This window comes from Mauremys mutica, chromosome 1 (assembly GCF_020497125.1).
Source record: "Mauremys mutica isolate MM-2020 ecotype Southern chromosome 1, ASM2049712v1, whole genome shotgun sequence".
Lineage (NCBI taxonomy): Eukaryota > Metazoa > Chordata > Testudines > Geoemydidae > Mauremys > Mauremys mutica.
Window position 1 is genome coordinate 102,886,225 of NC_059072.1, and position 18,708 is coordinate 102,904,932.

Genomic DNA, 18,708 nt, shown 5'->3' on the forward strand with positions numbered 1-18,708 from the left:
ATGAGTTGTGGAAGCCGCATAGAAAATTTTGAAACACATTAGAAAAACAATTATCCTAATATAGGCAGCACCGGCATGGTCACCTAACAATTAACAATGCTCAGCTTTGTTGAAATTTTCCATATTTGGTATCTGCCTCTGGTTGACTTTTTTCAGAATACCAGGTGAAAATCCTCAGTGAATTTCTCAATCCTTAGTGAATTTCTCAATCACACCACTCCCCTGGCTTTGTGGAAAAACAAGGTGAGGTGAGGGCCTTGTAGGTCTGTCAACCCAGGTCTCCCATCCAGACACAGAAAAACTGCCCCTAATGTAAAGTACTAGCTTTCTGCATGTGATGTTGCCCCCTAATGACTAGCCCACAGTTTGAATAAGGAGGCTACCGTTACTACCAGCTCTGAAGATGTAGCTCAAGTAGTAGAGGCCAGTGTTTTTAAAACTGAAGGACTAGGGTTCCTAGACCCAGTTCTCCAGGTGTGTGTGTAATTTATCTGGCAGCTATGTTGGTTGTCTTCAGCACACAGGTTCATTAGAATATTGCCCTATTGCAGGCCTCAATCTCCCTGTTCTCCTACAGCAGTCAGGTAGACAATGGTTTGCTCAGAATAGAGCTGTAACCTACATTGCTTATGTGCAACTCCCAGCACTCGCTGAGGATTTTTGCAGCCACTGTAAATGCTGTGGAAGAGCCTGTTAGCGCCCCAGGGAATCGGGGCATAGTAGAACACCAGGGGACATGGTGATGCAAGTGCTCCAGAAAAAACTGTGAAAGGGGTGCATTTTCTTACTGCCAGGTAGGCCTGTGCTGAGGCCCCAATGATCTGAGAGCAGAGGTGGGCAGGTTCCTGGAAAGAAGAACTATTCGTCAAGCAGCTGGCCATTTCCTCCCACTCTTGGGATAGGACTGCAGATGACAGACCCTGCAGGTGAAGCATCGTAAAATGACAACGATATGGTGCAAACGCCATTAAAATGCGATGCCACACTGAAGTGTTAGAGGCAAACGAACTCCAACCTATGATGTCTGGATTGAGCATAGCAGAAATGAAAAAAGGTGTATGAGGAAAAAAAATACAAGCAATTCACCCAGACCCTTAGATGCCAAATTTTACACCAAAAGCAGCCAATTTGTAATTCCTTGAAAAATGGGTTTTATAATGGAAACACTAATAGGATTAATTATATAGAAAAGTTCTGAGCACCAGGCCTTGCTGTAATATGGCCAATACTAAAAACTAGTATTTCTGTCATTGCAGTACTTCAGAGGCTCTGTAGGAAGTACTAAAGATGGGAGGCTTAAGAAAAGGGGAGATGGATACCAATGAATGAGTATTGATTTCCTTTGAGAAATTCTAGTATGACTTCTAAATTAAGCAGCGGAGAGATGCGTGTGTGAGCGAGGAGTTAAATCATGTTAAACTGAAATCCCAGGACAGAATACCACTTCTGATTTAAAATGATATACAAGGATGAGGAGCATATACATTCAAAAGAGGTTATTTAATTTCACACAGAATCATCTAAAATAACCAAGAACACCCCTACCAGGAAAGCACTGTACCCAGATGGATCATTTTCTGCTGGAAAAAAACAAGCACAGTGGCAGGCAGAACCAGAATAGGTATAGAACAATGCTGCTGAAGCAAATGAGTGAACGGATTTAGGTTACTTGTGGGGATCCCCTAAACTGGAGATAGCATTTCTCAACAAAGGGGAGTGGGGCATTCCAGACACACACAACACGGGGGAACAGAGGTAGCACTGTTCGAAGGAAGCTCTTCCCTGATTGTTTAGACTTGAACACTCCCCTCGTCACCTTGTACAACATAGTAGGAAAAGTCTCCTTTTTCTAATAACTAACAGCATGTTAACAGTCTCAGCACACACAGTTTGGAACAGGGAGAAAAAGGTGGAAGAAGGCTGAAACATAAATGTTACAGTATGCACATATGAGCTTGCTGCTAGACATTAAGTCAGCACAGGGCTTGATCCTCTAGCTTTAATCTCCTTTGGTGTTGTTCCTTTGCTACCAAGCAGAATGAGATGTAAGTGTGGATTCTTCTCCCCCCACGTTAAAAAATTAACTCTGCAAACACTTATATGCATCATCACCACAAAGCACAATGTCCAAAGAATCTTTTTCCCCCCTAACGTAGACCTGACCGGTGCCAGCAGGGGTTGCTCTGTACAAACCAGGTGGTGGTGATTGGTTTTATCTTTTGTTAGTTTAAACAGCAAAAAGCTGAAGCACCGTACTGCTCTGTGCTGAAGACATTCAGTAAGAGAGATTAATTTTAGCTAAGGAAATGCAAAAAACCTCTTCTCTTCAGCCACACCATTACTGAATAATCATTTGAGTATTTAAAAATCCCGTCTATGAAATTTGCTATCAAGCCAGTCGCAGAGTCAGTGTCTAGATGCATAACCAATGATATTGTCAGTTCTGATTAATCAGCGGTCCTTGCCAGGCTTATGGCCAATTAGAATTTACCATAATAAGGAGGTGACAGCTGGTGTTGCTAAGCAACTGCTGTCTATAGAGCTAAAGAAGCCAGACGCATTTAGATGTTACTGTGGATTTCGACAGCAACATGTCAAAATAACACAAGCTTCTGCCTAGTGGAAAATTTTACAACCAAGAACTGGGCACCAGAGTGAGGAATGTGTTTCCTTTTCAGCATAAATGCAAAAAAGGAAGATTTGTTTTAAAGCAGAGTTTAACCAGTCAATCATTACTCTGGATTTAATTAAGAGGTATAGTGTCAATGGAACACAACTTTGTTATAAGATAATGGTCTCCTACTGTAAATAAATGCTGAGAAATTTACAAAAAATTAGCAGAAAAATATTTATTTCCAATCAGTGTTATTTATCTTGCAACTACATTCTATTCCAGTGACCTATTTCTATTATATCCCAGAATTAAAGAATAAAGGGGAGAGGGGGATGAAAAGAGACTGACAGAGGTTTGTGCATTAAAGTGAGAGCTGCTAATTCTGCAAATACTGAAAAGCTGTGTTCTGATTGGTTGAGAGCATTAACCTTTTCTGTACTTTAGTCCATCAGAGCAGCTTATTTTTAAAAGTTTATTTATTTCATCTGCTACACTTTTATGAGCATGCTGATTTCTTATTGGAGAAAGTTATAAGGCCAGATACTCAGCTGATACAGAACAGCACAGCTGTACTGAAGTCAATAGAGCTATGTTGATAAACACTAGCTGAGGCTCTGTCCCACATTGTGTCGATACACAAATAAATAAAATTAATGGAAATATCCTATCTCCTAGAATGGACCATTGAGTCCAGCCCCTGCCTTCACTAGCAGGACCAAGTACTGATTTTGCCCAGATCCCTAAGTGGCTCCCTCAAGGATTGAACTCACAACCCTGGGTTTAGCAGGCCAATGCTCAAACCACTAAGCTATCCCTTCCTCTCCCCCCTCCCCCCAACAATGGGGCTTGAACAGTTTGACAAATGACATGTTGACAGTCTTTTAAATATCCTTGAAGTGCAGCATACAAGGAAAGTGCTTGCAGAAGACAAAACATCAGCTTCTTTGGATTACAGAGGTGGCACTTACTGCATCTTACCTCTTTTATTTTTGCAGCGCTGAAGGCTGGGGTCAGTATGCTCCGGACTTCTTTCCACCTCTGATCCCGCAGACAAAGAATGCTGTCAATTACTGGCTTGGTAACCAAGCCTGGTGTCTGAATCAAAATAAATGCAAACGGGGGTTAAACACATGGCACTATAGAACTATTTTAGCATCCCAAAAAATTACAAGGGACAGATTCTGATACATATTGAATAGTATCTTACTCTACAAATCATCCCACTGAAGTCCATATCAAAACAAGGGAGGAGTATTAGAATGTACCGTATTGTCCCGAGTATAGGCCGCACTTTTCCCCCCTAATTTAAGTCTTTAAACTAGGGGTGCGGCCTATAAGCGGGATCTTGTCAAAAAAAAACCAATAAAAATACTTTAAATCCCAGCCGCGGCGGGGAATCAGAGCGCTCTGGGCTGCCCGCCGCGGCGGGAAGCCCAGAGCCCTCTGATTCCCCGCCGCGGCTGGGATTTAAAGAGCTCTGGACTCCCCGCCGCAGCGGGCAGCCTAGAGCCCTCTGAGTCCCGGCCGCGGCTGGGATTTAAAGGGCTCTGGGCTCCCCGCCGCGGCGGGCAGCCCAGAGCGCTCTGACCTCTGAGTCCCGGCCGCGGCTGAGATTTTCTTTAAGTTAAAAAAAGTTAAAAATTTAATTTTTTTAAAATAGCACCAAACTTTAAGGGTGCGGCTTATAATCAGGAGCGGCCTATACTCGGAACAATACGGTACTCCTAACATATTACATTGAAATACAGGACAAGGCCTAATCCCAGTCTGTACTCAACACAAAACTCTACTTGTTGGGGGTGTCTCACTGATAGTTCTGTCCAAGTAAGAAGCTGAAGATTAAATATCAGAGGGGTAGCCGTGTTAGTTTGGATCTGTAAAAGCAGCAAAGAGTTCTGTGGCACCTTATAGACTAACAGACGTATTGGAGCATGAGCTTTCGTGGGTGAATACCCACTTCATCGGATGCTGAAGATTGTGACCATTACTGGTCAAATGTAATATTAGTTTTAAATGGTCCTTTTCCCTTTGTTAGGTTCCACAGTGTCACACCCCACTCCAATTATGGGCTTTTGCACCATGAAGACATCCAGCATCCACTAAGCTTGTAATACCAACACCCGCTATGGAATCCCTCTAAAGAAAGTAGTGCCAGCCAAAGTGTTGTTTAGGTAATGAAGGGGGTGTTTGGAAGGAGGCTTGATACACTTAACGTATTTTACAAAACTATGCAAAGGATTTTTATCTTGCAAAATGTCTAAAGTTCTACTGTAAAAATATTTGGTAACACTACACAGCATAGTAAACTAATGGCACTAATCTGACACCGCACAGACAGCTCTGAGCAACAGTGGGTTGATCGCCAGAAAAAGAGTGCATAGTGGGACACTGCATCAAAAGGAGAGGCTGCAATCCACGTAGGAACGAAGGTCATAAGACAAAATAGAATGGACACATGAACCATTATTTTCATGGGGCAATAAGAGGGGGCATTCAGTACATAGTAAATGCTGAGGAAGATTTGACAGTCCCCTTCAAATCATCTTTAAAGTAATTCTTTCCTTTTATAGTTTTTACTCTCCATATGAGGCCAATTTAAAGCAGAACCTTCTTCAAAGTTCATAAAGGTCCTTGAAGTTCCACGAGCCTTGAAAATAAAATTTCTTTCCTCAAGGATTTATCAAATCATTGATTTCTCACCCCCTGCCCCACCTCGTGCTTCCGATCCGCATGAACCAACATGGCCCTGCTCTTTCATTTACTTCCTCATTTGTGCACCAGGCTTGTCCCATTCCTACTCAACAGCAGAAAACTCTGGGAGCCCCTTGCATTCCCCTACGCACAGGTGGTGGGACAGAGCGAGAGGGCTGAATGAATGCTGCCAGCTGTGCTTAGTACCCCATAAGGAGGCAGGTCTAAGGACTAGGTGAGGTGGGGATTTGGCCCAGTCCAAGAAGTTGGAAAGTTGTACAGGGGAGGGACCCTTGCTGAATCTTTTCCTAAACTGTAGTGAGGACTGTTGGCAAGTACACGCCCTACACAAAGTGCCTCTGAAAGCTCCAAGGTCTCTACAACCATAGGGCCTCCAGCCACTATCAAATGCCCAGTGCAACTGAGTAGGCAAGGAGAATGCAACTGAGACAAAGAGCCTGGGGAAGTGAAGAAACAGGACTGGGACAGAAGGAGTCAAGTGTGGGGGAAATGGGTAGAAGGGCCTGTGCCCACTAAAGAACACTCCCCTACAGAGCCTGTAATGGAACCCAAGATTCCTGTGTCTCAGCCTTCCTCTGCTGTCAGCAAATATCTGTGAAACCCACTGGCAATGCATGCATCTTCTATCTCACCCCTACTGCTGATCAACACTGAGGACAACCTACGATTGCTCTCAGTTACTCCATTAGCTCAAGTGGCAGAAGTCTGCGCAGTGGATCTAAAAATTCCAATCCTGCTGATGACCCACATGGGTGTCGACACGATGCCACATGATGAAATGTCTGGGGTTTTTTCAGTTTGATTTAAAAAAAAACAAAAAATAACCTAGGAAATCTCATACTCACACCCACCCACCCCCTACATTAAAAGAACATTATTAAGGTTGCAAAGTCAAGCACTCAGAAGTTAGGAATTGCCAACATTCAGCTTGGCTTACAACCTTAATTCAGCCCCCTTGTGTATATGCATTATGATACAGTCTTAATAACATGAACACATGCTTTTTTTCCACAAGACCCCTGCCTCATTCATTACACAGCATGGACCCACTCTGGGGATGAAACAAGGCTGTGTAGTGAAGTAAACTTGGCCGTAGAATGCCTGGTGTGTTTGTTGCAGACGTTGAATGATGTGTAGTGAATGAGGCAGGGGACTGCAGGAAGAGAAAGGCTGATCTCATGGTTAAGGCAGTTGACCGCTCCTGTGGAGAACTGGATTCTATCCCCCACCAGTGCCACAGAGTTACTTTGTAATGTTAGGTGAGTCCCTTAAATCAAACTTTTCACGCCTTGTCACTAATTGTGTGTTTCTCACTTCCTGGGTGCCTGACTTGAGACCCTTGTGCCTGATTTGCAGAAGTACTGAGCACTCACAGAGGCAACTGAAGTCAATGGGAACTGTGCGCTGAACATACAGAGCACTATATAATGCTAACTACTCTGAAAAAGTCAGGTCCTAGTTGTCTCAAACTGAGTATCTAAAATTAGTGGACATTTTTTAGCTTAATCTCTCTGTGCCTCAGCTCCCCATCTGTAAAATGGCATACCACCACCCCCTCACCTCACTGGGTTTTGTGAAGAAAAATGAATTAATATTTGTAAAACACTCAGATACAATAGTGACGAGCACCATAGAAAACCCATGAGGAAAGTAATAAATCTGTCTTCAGAGTATGGTTTGCATGGTGTGCAGTAAAGAAGGCCTGGGCCAACACATTGAACGATGAGGATAAGACAAAATATTGAATTGCTGCTTACTGAGTGAGCTCCATCCATTCTGTGCACTGAATGAGGTAGGTCTTGTGGTAAAAATATCATACGATCATGTAATTAAAGACTGTACCATAATGCACAAGGGGGCTGAATTTAGGTTGCACAGGCAAGTTTAATTCTGACATTTCCAACTTTTGAGCACTTGACTTTGCAACCTTAATAATGTTCCTTTAATATAGTTTTGTGTGTGTATATATAATCACACATACACTGAGGTGCTTTGAATAAGGAAGGTCAAATTTTGGGCTTAAATTATTTGACATTGTCTTTAAATTGGGTACTATAGCATGCTCTGTTTAGCGAAGCAGCAGCAGAACTGATACCCTAGAGTACTTCATTTGTCAAGTTTTCCTTATCATTCCTGCAAACACTTTTCTTGCTAATTGCATAACCTGTGTTACAGCTTCTCATAGCAGGAATTAAAATGAGTTTGGGATGACAATGAACCTGAAGCGTCTTGGTGAAGGATGAAGTGTCTTCTCTCTCAAAATGGAAATAGTAGATAGAAGCTGCAACTGAGAATTTTTGATCATATGAAAATCACTACAAATTATTAGACAAAGCTGCTGTAACATTCTCTGGCTTCTACTTTCAAGTCAAATGCAATCAGACTAATATTGCATCTGTTACAACCTAAAGATTCAACAACTGTTCTCTACTTCCTCTTCCTGAGTAGTCAGCCACTTCTGACTGTGATACAGTAATACTCTAGAGTGGAAGGAAGACTGTAACTGAAGGCTTGGCTACACTGGAGAGTTGCAGCGCTGGTGGAGGCTTTACAGCGCTGCAACTTAGTAACTGTCCACACCTGCAAGGCACATCCAGCGCTGCAACTCCCTGGCTGCAGCGCTGGCTGTACACCTGGTCTGCTTGGGGTATAACGAGTGCAGCGCTGGTGATGCAGCGCTGCTCATCAAGTGTGGCCACACACCAGCGCTGTTATTGGCCTCCAGGGTATTAGGAGATATCCCAGAATGCTTTTAACTAAATTACTCTCTTTGTTTTGTTATGATGCCTCTCTTTGTTTTGTTGTGAACTCGGGGCTCCAGGAGCTGCTTATCTAAAAAACAAACACAGCTCTTGTTTGCTGTGAATGAGGCAGGCAGGGGGATGAATGTCTACAGCTAGTGTTTGCTTGAAGAGAGAAACAGCGGGGGGAGGGGGAGAAAGGGAGTCCGTTGGAGCAGCTGCTTATCTGGTCTGCAGGCTATTTGCAGTTAAGAGTGAATGAGGGGTTGAGGAAATGGTCAAATTTTGCAAGGCAGGGAGCTGACACAGAATTTGCAAGGCAGGCTTTGCAAGGCAGGGAGCTGACACACAGTGTCGGCTCCAAAAATCCACTCTCTCTCTCTTCCCCGCTCCCTGTCACACTCCACCCCACCCCCCTCTTTTGAAAAGCACGTTGCTGCCACTTAAACGCTGGGATAGCTGCCCATAATGCACCACTCCCAACAGCACTGCAAATGCTGCAAATGTGGCCACACTGCAGCGCTGGTAGCTGTGAGTGTGGCCACACACCAGCACTTTCCCTACACAGCTGTACGAACACAGCTGTAACTCCCAGCGCTGCATATCTGCAAGTGTAGCCATGGCCTGAAATTCAGAAATGGGTTGTGTGTGGGATGGGGCAAAGGGGAAGCTACGGTAATCTGCTGTGGCAGCATATACACAAAATGCCACTATCTTCAATCACGTTGTGACATGGGGCATGGCCAGAGAGAACGTGAGTGATCTTTGCTTCCAAATAAAGAGGTCTCTGCTTTAGTCCCAGGGCTTAAAAAATGTGCTTTGGCATATGGGCATGCAATATCTTTTGGAATTTGTGCAGAAACTCCCTACCTAATAGTCTGCAACTCATGCTGTCCTTAAAGACAAAACCACTGGCTCCTTCATCTTTGTGTCAATGTTCATCAAGTCTTTTGCTCCTGCTTTCAATTAATTATTAGTGGGTCAGACTGTACCCCTACCAGGCCAGTAACATCAACACAGAACAGGGGGAGGAAAATTCTAGGAGGGTGTCCTCACAGAGCATCCTCTATGTTCCTCATTCAGGGAAGAGTTGGGGGGGGGGCGTTAGAGAGAGCAAGAAAAGGATTGGATTTTTACATCCAGCAGAAAAAAGAAAGAGTCTGGCCCACACCCTCTCACATCTGCAGGGTTCTTGTGGAACTAGAAAGGACTCGGGGCCACATACACACAAACGATCTCTGGTGTGAACCTCAGAGGGATCTCTGCTGGGTTACAGGAGATGCTACATGTCCCCCCAAACCCTACCCCCACTCCCTCTTTGAGCCTCCTACTGCCAATCCTTTCCCCACATGCACATCCCCAGGCCTGTGGTGAACCCTATGTGGAGCTGAGGAAATGTGTGTGCGAAGGGAGGGGGATGCTGCTACTGTGGAGATCGCTGACCTTTCCCTCCATACCAGAAGGGGGAGCTCTGTACACAGTTCAAAAAGGCATGATATTAGTTGTGTAGGGGCCATAATATTCTAGAGGGGTTATAGACATGTAAAAAAATATGAATCCAATGAGATTACAATCTAGACAGACAACATACAAGCATAGCGAAGAGAATGAGAGGCTACATAAAATAGGATGAGGAAGAGGTAGAGTCTGGCACACATCTCGTAGTGCCACAGTATTTATTTGGTGGTCTTATTTTTAAAAGGGGGTTGTGTTCCCCTCACTGTGATGGCAGGTGTATGACTAGGTTTTGTAGCATTGTTTGAAGAAGTGCATCTCAAGGAGGGATTAAAGGAGGATAGGTTGAACGCACATATGCTGACAGAGGGTAGTTCTCTACACTCCTCTCTGAAGCATGAGCTATGCTAAAAGGCCTGTTAGAAGTTACAGGTTAAGCCCTGCTTGTCCCAGTTAGAACCAAAGGGCAGCTCCATTAGCTCAGCCAACAGGGGGAACCAATATGTGCATAAACCAATTTGACAATATTTCACCCAGTAGAGGGCAGTGGTACGACATCCACAAATTAGTGCACCACTTCCATGTTTAGAAAAAAGCTGACAGATCACCATACATGTATTGTTCTTCCTCTCTGACTCTCAACTAAATGGGATATCAATGCAGTATTACAAGTGATATTTAAACGTATTCGTTAGAAACCTGTACCCTTAACTGTTAATAAAGCATATTATCCCCCTACTTCCCCAGCATCTTGTGATAAGTGAAGTGACATTCACAATTTTCCCCAACCTGAGTGCCTTATGTTCACAGAGAGTTTATGTCGTGGCTTCTGACTGAGCAGAGTACCACCTCGATGTTACAAACTGTTTTCAAAATATGCTGTCTTTTAGATACACTCTACAGTACAGTACTTCTGCCTTCTCACCAAAGTCACTAACAGGCTCTTGCTTAGACAGCAGGACGCTGTCGGTACATCTCTGCAAACTCGCTGTACCATTCCTTTCATGGCAAATCAGGATTTTTGAGATTTGAAACAAGACTTGGGAGCCAAGCTCCTTATTTGAGAATCACAGCCATAGTATTCGTGCAAAATCCTAACCCCCATCAGCCTTTCTAATCTTTCAACTCTGCTCCTATATTCTGCTGTGGTAGGGAGAAGCATCTTGTCCATAGAACAACCTAATTACAAGCTTCCTCATTTCCAGTTATTTCTTTCATGTTCACTCCCAAAATTTTGCCTATTTGCTTTCCAAAAACAACAACAACTCTCCAGCTGCCCAAGTTCTGCCAGGCCATTCAAGCAAGGTATTTCCTTCCCCTTGCTTGACATAGGAATGACTATGCCAATCCCTATTGCTAACTAAAACACAACATGGGTTGCTGATTTCTTCAAACATACCAAAAAAAAAATCTTTAGAATTGCTCATGAGCCTGAGTGGAAGCAACCAGGAATACTTTTTCCTAAGCATGTTGGTTTAAATGAAGTTGGAGAATTTCTCTGACAGAAGATGATCTCTGAATCAGAGGTTTTCTTATGGCTGTAGTTCAAATAGTTTCCACCCAGCTGCCAACTCCAACAAGCTTTTGTCACTTGACTGTTTCACACGTTGCTACTAAAGGTTTCTAGTTTACATTAAAACCACCAACATTCACAAATACAAGCCAGTTGTTCAATTAATGGCCATCTGTTCTATGAGCTTTCAGGTTTCCATCCCAGCCATAGAGGGTATGTCTACACTGCAATTAAACACCCACAGCCATGTCAGCTGACTTGGGCTCACAGGACTCAGTCTAGGAGGCTGTAACACTGTGGTGTAGATGATTGGGCTCGGACTGGAGCCCAAGCTCTGGGACCCAGTGAGGGGGAGGGTCCCAGAGCCTGGGCTCCAGGCCAAGCCCGAATGTCTGCACCACAATTTTACAGCCCTGCAGCCGAAGTCCAAGTCAGCTGACATGGGCCAGCCACAGGTGTTTAATTGCTGTGTAGATATACCTTAAGTGACTTGGAAAAATGTTACCAAGTAAGATTTGTTATGGTGATTACAGCAATTGTATTCCAGTCTACGATATAGATTGTACTACACAAAGAGGCAGTTATCAGCTTATTCCCTTCTTGTCACGTCATGATTTTAAACTACTCACTAATAGCTACTAGTCATCATTATTCACTGGCAAAATGGAACAGCCAACACCAGCTTACAAGTAAACACTAGATTATTTATTTAGTTGCTTTTTGTGTGTGGTGGGTTTTTTTCTTTTTTCTTCTGCTGTGGCAAGCTGCCTGGAAACATCTGTTCTTGTCATCACAAACATTTTCTTAAGTCATGGTTTTGTCAATAGAAACCAAATCAAGACACAACTATGAGATAAATATAACCATTCTTAAACACTAAAATAAACATATAGGGCCTCCTGTGGCTCTGACTTGGAATGGTGTACATCAGCAATGTCTCCACATAGTTAGACTGGTGTAAGTGAGATCAGGATCAAACCCATACCTTTTATAAACACACAGTTTAGAATCCACTTTCCATTTTACACACAAGGGGAAAAAAAACAATCAGGCAACAGAGATAATTATTTGCTGATAATTTTGTTTCAAAAACAACATTTTAGCACTGTCAGTTTGTGTTACAGAAGCTGGATCCCACCACACTCTATTTCTGCCAGCGTTTAAAACTGGTTTTCAGCTGACACAGTTGTACTGCCTACTGTTGGTTAAGGTCATAATGTTGTTAAAAGCATATCTATTTATGCACGCTTTTCCTATGGAATAGTTTAGGAGAGGATGATTCCCTTTGTGTACCGGGGAGAGGAGGAGAGGAAAATAGTTCTGAATCTTTTTTGACAATTTAGATTTATTCATGTGCTTTAAATTGTTTGTAAGTACATGTGGAAATGGTAATCTGTGCATAATATAAATTTGATGCATAAAACAAAACTGTTCTTCACATTTCATAACATGGCAAGCAATGTAGAGCAGAAGGGATATAATCTGCTTGTTCAAGAAAAGTTTAACAAATGTTTGCTACACATCAGAGATATTGTGATTATTTCCTGTTATTGAGATCCCTGGATTTAACTAGTTTAAAGGGAGACTGACAAGTTGTTTAGGTGAAAATATAGGTTTTTATATCAAGGAATTTTTTTTTATAACATCATAGATAATTTCAAGATTTTAATTTTTTTTTTAATTTCCAATTGAATTTTAGATTTAATCTCTTTTGCTCAGTTACTGTGCTATGGAAATAAGTGCTATAAAAGTAAAATTATAAACAGGCCAATCTAGCTTAAAATGTCTACACTTTGTTGAAATGCAAAAAGTAAACAAGCTGCATAAATGGTGAATTAGAAATGAGAACCAAGATTTTAAAAAATGAGTGCCTTAGCCTCCCACGTTCATATCTAAGCACTTAAAGTTATCTGCTTTTCAAAAGCGTTCAGCACCTAGTAGCACACAACAAATTCAGTGGGAGCCAGAGCACTCAGTACCTTACAGGACTGAGACTTTAGTGCCCTTGGAAGGGGGTGAACATTAAACTCTGGAGATGAAGTCCTCTGTTTATCCAAAGAAGAGGTATAGTACAGCAGTGGAAAGTTCATGCTTCCTCCCTCTACTGTCCTAGTAGGGGAGAAAGTCTCCATGCCCAGTCAATCCTTACTTTTCTGCTGAGATTGCCAAGATCATTGCCAATTGTAATGGACTTACAAATATAGGGAAGTTATTTCAACATTCAAATATATTTTCCCATTGTGGTCCATTGCTTTATGGCAGGTGTAATTTGGGATCCTGATATCCCCATTCTCCCCAATGGGTCAGGTTCCCTACCTGGAGTACAATTCCCATGATGCACCATGCTGTGCTTGGTCAGAAGGAAATCCTTATTGCATTGTGGGAGATACAGTCCTCTAAAGAGCTTAGTCAATAGGAGAGAATGGTGGCTCAAACTACAACTCTCAAAAGGCAAAGTCCTGATAAAGAAGCCTATTTTAATGTTTTATTGAATTGATTTGCAATTAAATGTTTTGAGTCAGTTCAACAAAGCTAAATACTCTCATTCAAGACAAAATGACCTGAAACAAAGTATTTCATTTTGCTTCTCATAACAGAAAAATTGATTTATTTTTATTTTGTTAAACAAAATCTAGATCTTCCCAGGGACAAATTGATTTTGAAGAAGCTGTATTTTCTGTCAGAAAATCATTCCAAGAGAAAAGTCCCAACCAGCGCTTATGGCAACATGACCCAATAGCAATGTTAAATTCACAGTATCAGACTAACTGAAGATTTCAAATTCTCAGACTGCTATTCCACAAAATATATACTCTGACACATTAAAGAAAACTCAAAGGCCTTGTTGTAAGCAAACAGTCTATTCTATCCATTGAAAACCTATAGCATTTGCCTGATAGTAGTAGTTTTTATTTCCCCATTTATTTGCACCTCATACAAAGTATCCAAATCACAATGGATAGCAAAATTGGGCTGTAAATCCTGTGAAAATAATTTGATTGTATATTCTTGTTTTCAGCTACCTTTTGCTTTCAATCAAGTTGAAAACATGGGCTCTGATTTATCAAAACATGTAAGCATATGCTTAAGAAAATAAGAATGGCCATACTGGGTCAGACCCATGGTCCATCTAGCCTAGTATCCTGTCTTCCAACAGTGGCCAGTCAAGATGCTTCAGAGGGAATGAACACAACAGGGCAATTTATCAAGTGATCCATCCCTTGTTGTCCAGCCCCACCTTCTAGCAGTCAGAGATTTAGGGACACCCAGAGCACGTTGTTGCATCTGTGACCATCTTGGCTAATAGCTATTGATGAACATATCCTCCATGAACTCATCTAATTCTTTTTTTAACCAAGTTACATTTTTTGGCATTCACAACATCTCCTGGCAATGAGTTCCACAGGTTGACTGTGTGTTGTGTGAAGTACTTCCGTTTGTTCGTTTTAAACCTGTTGCCTATTAATATCATTGGGTGACCTCTTCTTCATTTGTTATGAGAAGGGGTAAATAACACTTCCTTATTCACTTTCTACACAACATTCATGATTGTATAGACCTCTATCATATCCCTCCTCAGTTGTCTCTTCTCCAAGCTTAACAGTCCCATAGAACCGTCTCTCTTATCCCATGACTCCTTACTTTGCTTACAAGCCTTTGGTGCAGGCAGGGCCGGCTCCAGAGCCCAGCGGGGCAAGCACCCGCCTGGGGCGGCCCTTTCCCGGGGGGGCGGCAGGCTGGGCCGGCGGACCTGCCGCAGTCATGCCTGCGGGAGGTCCACCGGAGCCCCGGGAGCAGCGGACCTGCCGCAGGCATGACTGCGGAGGGGACGCTCAGCCGGCGGCTCCAGTGGACCTCCCGCAGGCATGACTGCGGCAGCTCAACCGGAGCCGCCGGACCAGCGAACCGCCCGCAGCTGCGGGAGGTCCAGCCGAGCCACGCGACCAGCGGACCCTCCGCAGTCATGCCCGCGGGAGGTCCGCTGCTCCCGCGGCTCGGGGGTGCCTCCCGGGCATGACTGCTTGGGGCGGCCAAATTTGTAGAGCCGCCCCTGGGTGCAGGACCTTCTGAAAGGCTTTCTGAAAGTTCAAGTACACTATATTTACTGGATCACCCTTGTCCACATGTTTGTTGACTCCCTCAAAGAATTCTAATAAATTGATTAGGCATGATTTCCCTTTACAACAGCTGTGTTGTCTCTTCCCCCAACATATCGTGTTTATCTAAATGTCTGATAATTCTGTTCTTTACTATGAATTCAACCAGTTTGCCTGGTACTGAAGTTAGTGTCACTAGCCCGTAACTGCTAAGATCACCTCTGGAGCCTTTTTAAAAAATCAGCATCACATTAGCTGTCCTCTAGACATCTGGTACAGAGGCTGATTTAAGCGATAGGTTACATACCACAGTTAGTAATTCTGGAATTTCACATTTGAGTTCTTTCAGAACTTTTGGGTGAATACCATCTGGCCCTGGTGACTTATTACTGTTTAATTTATCAATTTGTTCCAAAACCTCCTCTATTGGCACTTCAGTCTCTGACAGTTCGTCAGATGTGACACCTAAAAAGAATGGTTCAGGTGTGAGAATCTCCCTCACAATCTTTGCAATGAAGACTGAGGCAAAGAATTTATTTAAGTTCTATGCAAGGGACTTGTCTTCCTTGAGTGCTCTTTTAGCACCTCGATTGTCCACTGATTGTTTGGCAGGCTTCCTGCTTCTTATGTACTTAACATTTTCTGCTGTTAGTTTTTGTGTCCTTTGCTAATTGCTCTTCAAATTCTTTTTTTTGGCCTGCCTAATTATACTTTTACACTTGACTGTCCAGAGTTTATGCTACTTTCTATCTTCCTCATTAGGATTTGACTTCCAATGTTTAAAAGCTGTCTTTTTCTCTCTAATCACCTCTTTTACTCTGTTGTTTAACCAAGGTGGCTTTTGGGGGGTGGGGTGGGGGGTTTCTTGCTGTTTGTTTTTTTTAATTATTTGGGGCATACATATGGTTTGAACCTTGATTATAGTGGTTTTAAAAAATTTCCATGAAACTTGCTGGCATTTCACTTGTGACTTCCTTTTAATTTCCATTTAACTAGCCTCCTCATTTTTGTGTAGTTCCCCTTTTTGAAGTTAAATGCTACTGTGGTTGGTTTCTCTGGTATTTCTCTCTCTCCCCCAACCCCCCAGATGTTAAATTTAATTACATTATGATCACTATTACCAAGTGGTTCAGCTATATTCACCTCTTGGACCAGATCTTGTGCGCCACTTAGGACTAAATCAAAAACAGCCCCTCTCCTGGTGGGTTCCAGGACTAGGTTCTCCAAGAAGCAGACATTAATAGCGTTGAGAAATTTTATCTCTGCATCCCATCCTGACATGTTCCCAGTCAATATAGGGGTAGTTGAAATCCCCCATTATTATTGGATTTTCTCTTTTTGTAGACTCTCTAACCTACCTGGGCATTTCACAATCACCATCACAATCCTGGTCAAGTGGGTGGTAGTATATTCCTACATTCCTTCGTTCTAGCAAGTTCCAGTGTTCTTTGTAATAACAGATTAAAAAAATGTTCAAATGGATGTGATTTTCAAGTTGGCAGTGATCCTTTATGTATATGAGAAATAGCGAGTAAAAACAATATTTGGACATTAGTTTTTTTTGTGCTTAACTCAGGCCTGGCTTGTCTTTATCACTTCACACACGTCGTGAACTTAGTCCTAAAGGCAGTTGTCTTCACTGGAAATGTTGGAAATGGGCGTACCAGCCTATAGTTCATTCATTTAAATCTTACAAGCACTGATCTGAATGCTCGAACAGTCAAAGGATTTTTGTTTGTTTTAAGCAAGGAAATACATTGTTAAAAGTGATTATGGCTGAAGTCTGAAACAAACTAAAAAACCAATAAATTAAAAATTATGGTTTCCACAGTTGCATACAGAATGCATTGTGATGGGACCTCTTATATTACCGCCTGTTCCCTATGGCCCCTCTTTTACCTCAACAGCCTCAGTGCACAAACAACCAGTAACCAAGCTACTGCTGACATCAGTTTTACTGGACTCCTTCAGGATGCTCCTCAGAAGTACCCGGAAATACCTTGCTTAAATAAATTAACCATATCAGCTACTGGTGGTTTCTTGAACATATTCGCCCTTTAATAGCAAGTATTGTGGAATACAAGGGCCAAAACATATTGGTATATTTTATTATTTTAAGCATTCTCAGAAAGATATAAACAGAAATTAGATGGATCACAGATGGGACACTACACAACAACTCATTGATTCTGTTCTTACAGAACAGGATTCCTTTAGGTTATATAGCACTCTAAGGGCCTATTTTACACGGTTTTACCTCAGTTTTATGGCATTGATTTAAATGACGTGAAACAGGAGTAACATGGTGGTAAGTCAGGCCCTGAATCCACATTGTCTAATGCTAGCCTAATTGCTAATTCCTGCAAAAATAATACTACATCTAGTGTAGCCGGCTGTCATAATAATAAATATAAGGCATAAAAGTTATGGATGAACTGACACCAAGTTTTGAGTCCAACCAAAATACAGTAAGACAGAGATATTTGGAATTTTGGTTCTCATCTACTGAGGTCCCAGATAAGGAATGTTCGCCAGCCATTAAAGTGAAACACCTGCCGTCTTTCTTTGAGTATTAATCCCTGAATAGTCTGATGTATAAATAATACAATGGGTAACTTGAGAAGAGGTTGTCCTTGCTATTCTCACAACAAAGGGCTTTCCCAGGATAATGGATCACTTCCTACATGAATTGGAAAAAAGGAATGAATTTGTCTAGACCACGATTGTAAATCTTTGCGAGATTGCTGGGCCTTCCACATAATAAATATACACACTGCATTTACTGAATGTGTCTGTAACTCCTGCATTTTATCAGCATCTAGCATATATTGCATTACATCTGCTGTTAAATAAAAGAAAAGGATGGTAAAATTATAAACACAACTCTCAGCCTCTTGTGTAGAGGTCTGATGATGCCATTCTGTTACCTCGTGAACCCTGGAACATGGAGCTGTGCAGCCCAAGTGGACTCTGGCACAGCTGAAGCCCTGCAGGAGCCAACCTGAGTGGAAAGGAGCCATTCTGCCCTTCCCCACGCACCAATTAAGCACTGCCTGAGGAAACTGTAGGAACATCTACATTGTGATAGAAGACCTGCCATATGGTTGTGGCTGACCTGCATCAACAGGCTCCAGCTATGGGACTATAAAATTGCAGTGTAGACATTCAGGTTTGGGCTGCAGTCTGAGCTCTGAAACCCCATGGGGTGGAGAGGGGGGAAGTTCCAAAGCCTGGGCTCCTCCAACCCCAGCCCAAACATCTACACTACAATTTTTAGACCCACAGCCTGAGTCCCACGAGTCTGAGTCAACTGACCTGAGCTCTGGGAATTGGTGCCATGGTTTTTTTTTTTTTTAATCATAGCTTATACATACCATGTGAGTGAACAAGTTAGTGTAGAGAACAGGAGGGATGACTTGGGTGGAAAGAGAGAATTGAGGGGATAGGAGCCTGTGAGAGGAAAGGAAGGGAAAATATGGGGGTAGATATGGAACAGGAGACTGTAAGGGTGCACAGAAGGGAAAATAGGAGAGGAGCATCAGACAGTAAGGAGGACATGGATGGCAGCAAAAGGCA

General features: G+C 42.5%; 1 protein-coding gene across 6 annotated transcripts in view; it reads right to left on the reverse strand.

The window, feature by feature from the left end:
• The window catches only part of TBXAS1 (thromboxane A synthase 1), a 329,156-nt gene that overhangs the window by 126,936 nt on the left and 183,512 nt on the right, over positions 1 to 18,708 (reverse strand). For all 6 annotated transcript variants that reach the window (XM_044988623.1, XM_044988655.1, XM_044988639.1 and 3 more), the window contains one exon: positions 3,593 to 3,709. In XM_044988623.1, coding sequence (XP_044844558.1) covers positions 3,593 to 3,709 — 117 coding nt within the window. The remainder of the gene's footprint in view (positions 1 to 3,592; positions 3,710 to 18,708) is intronic.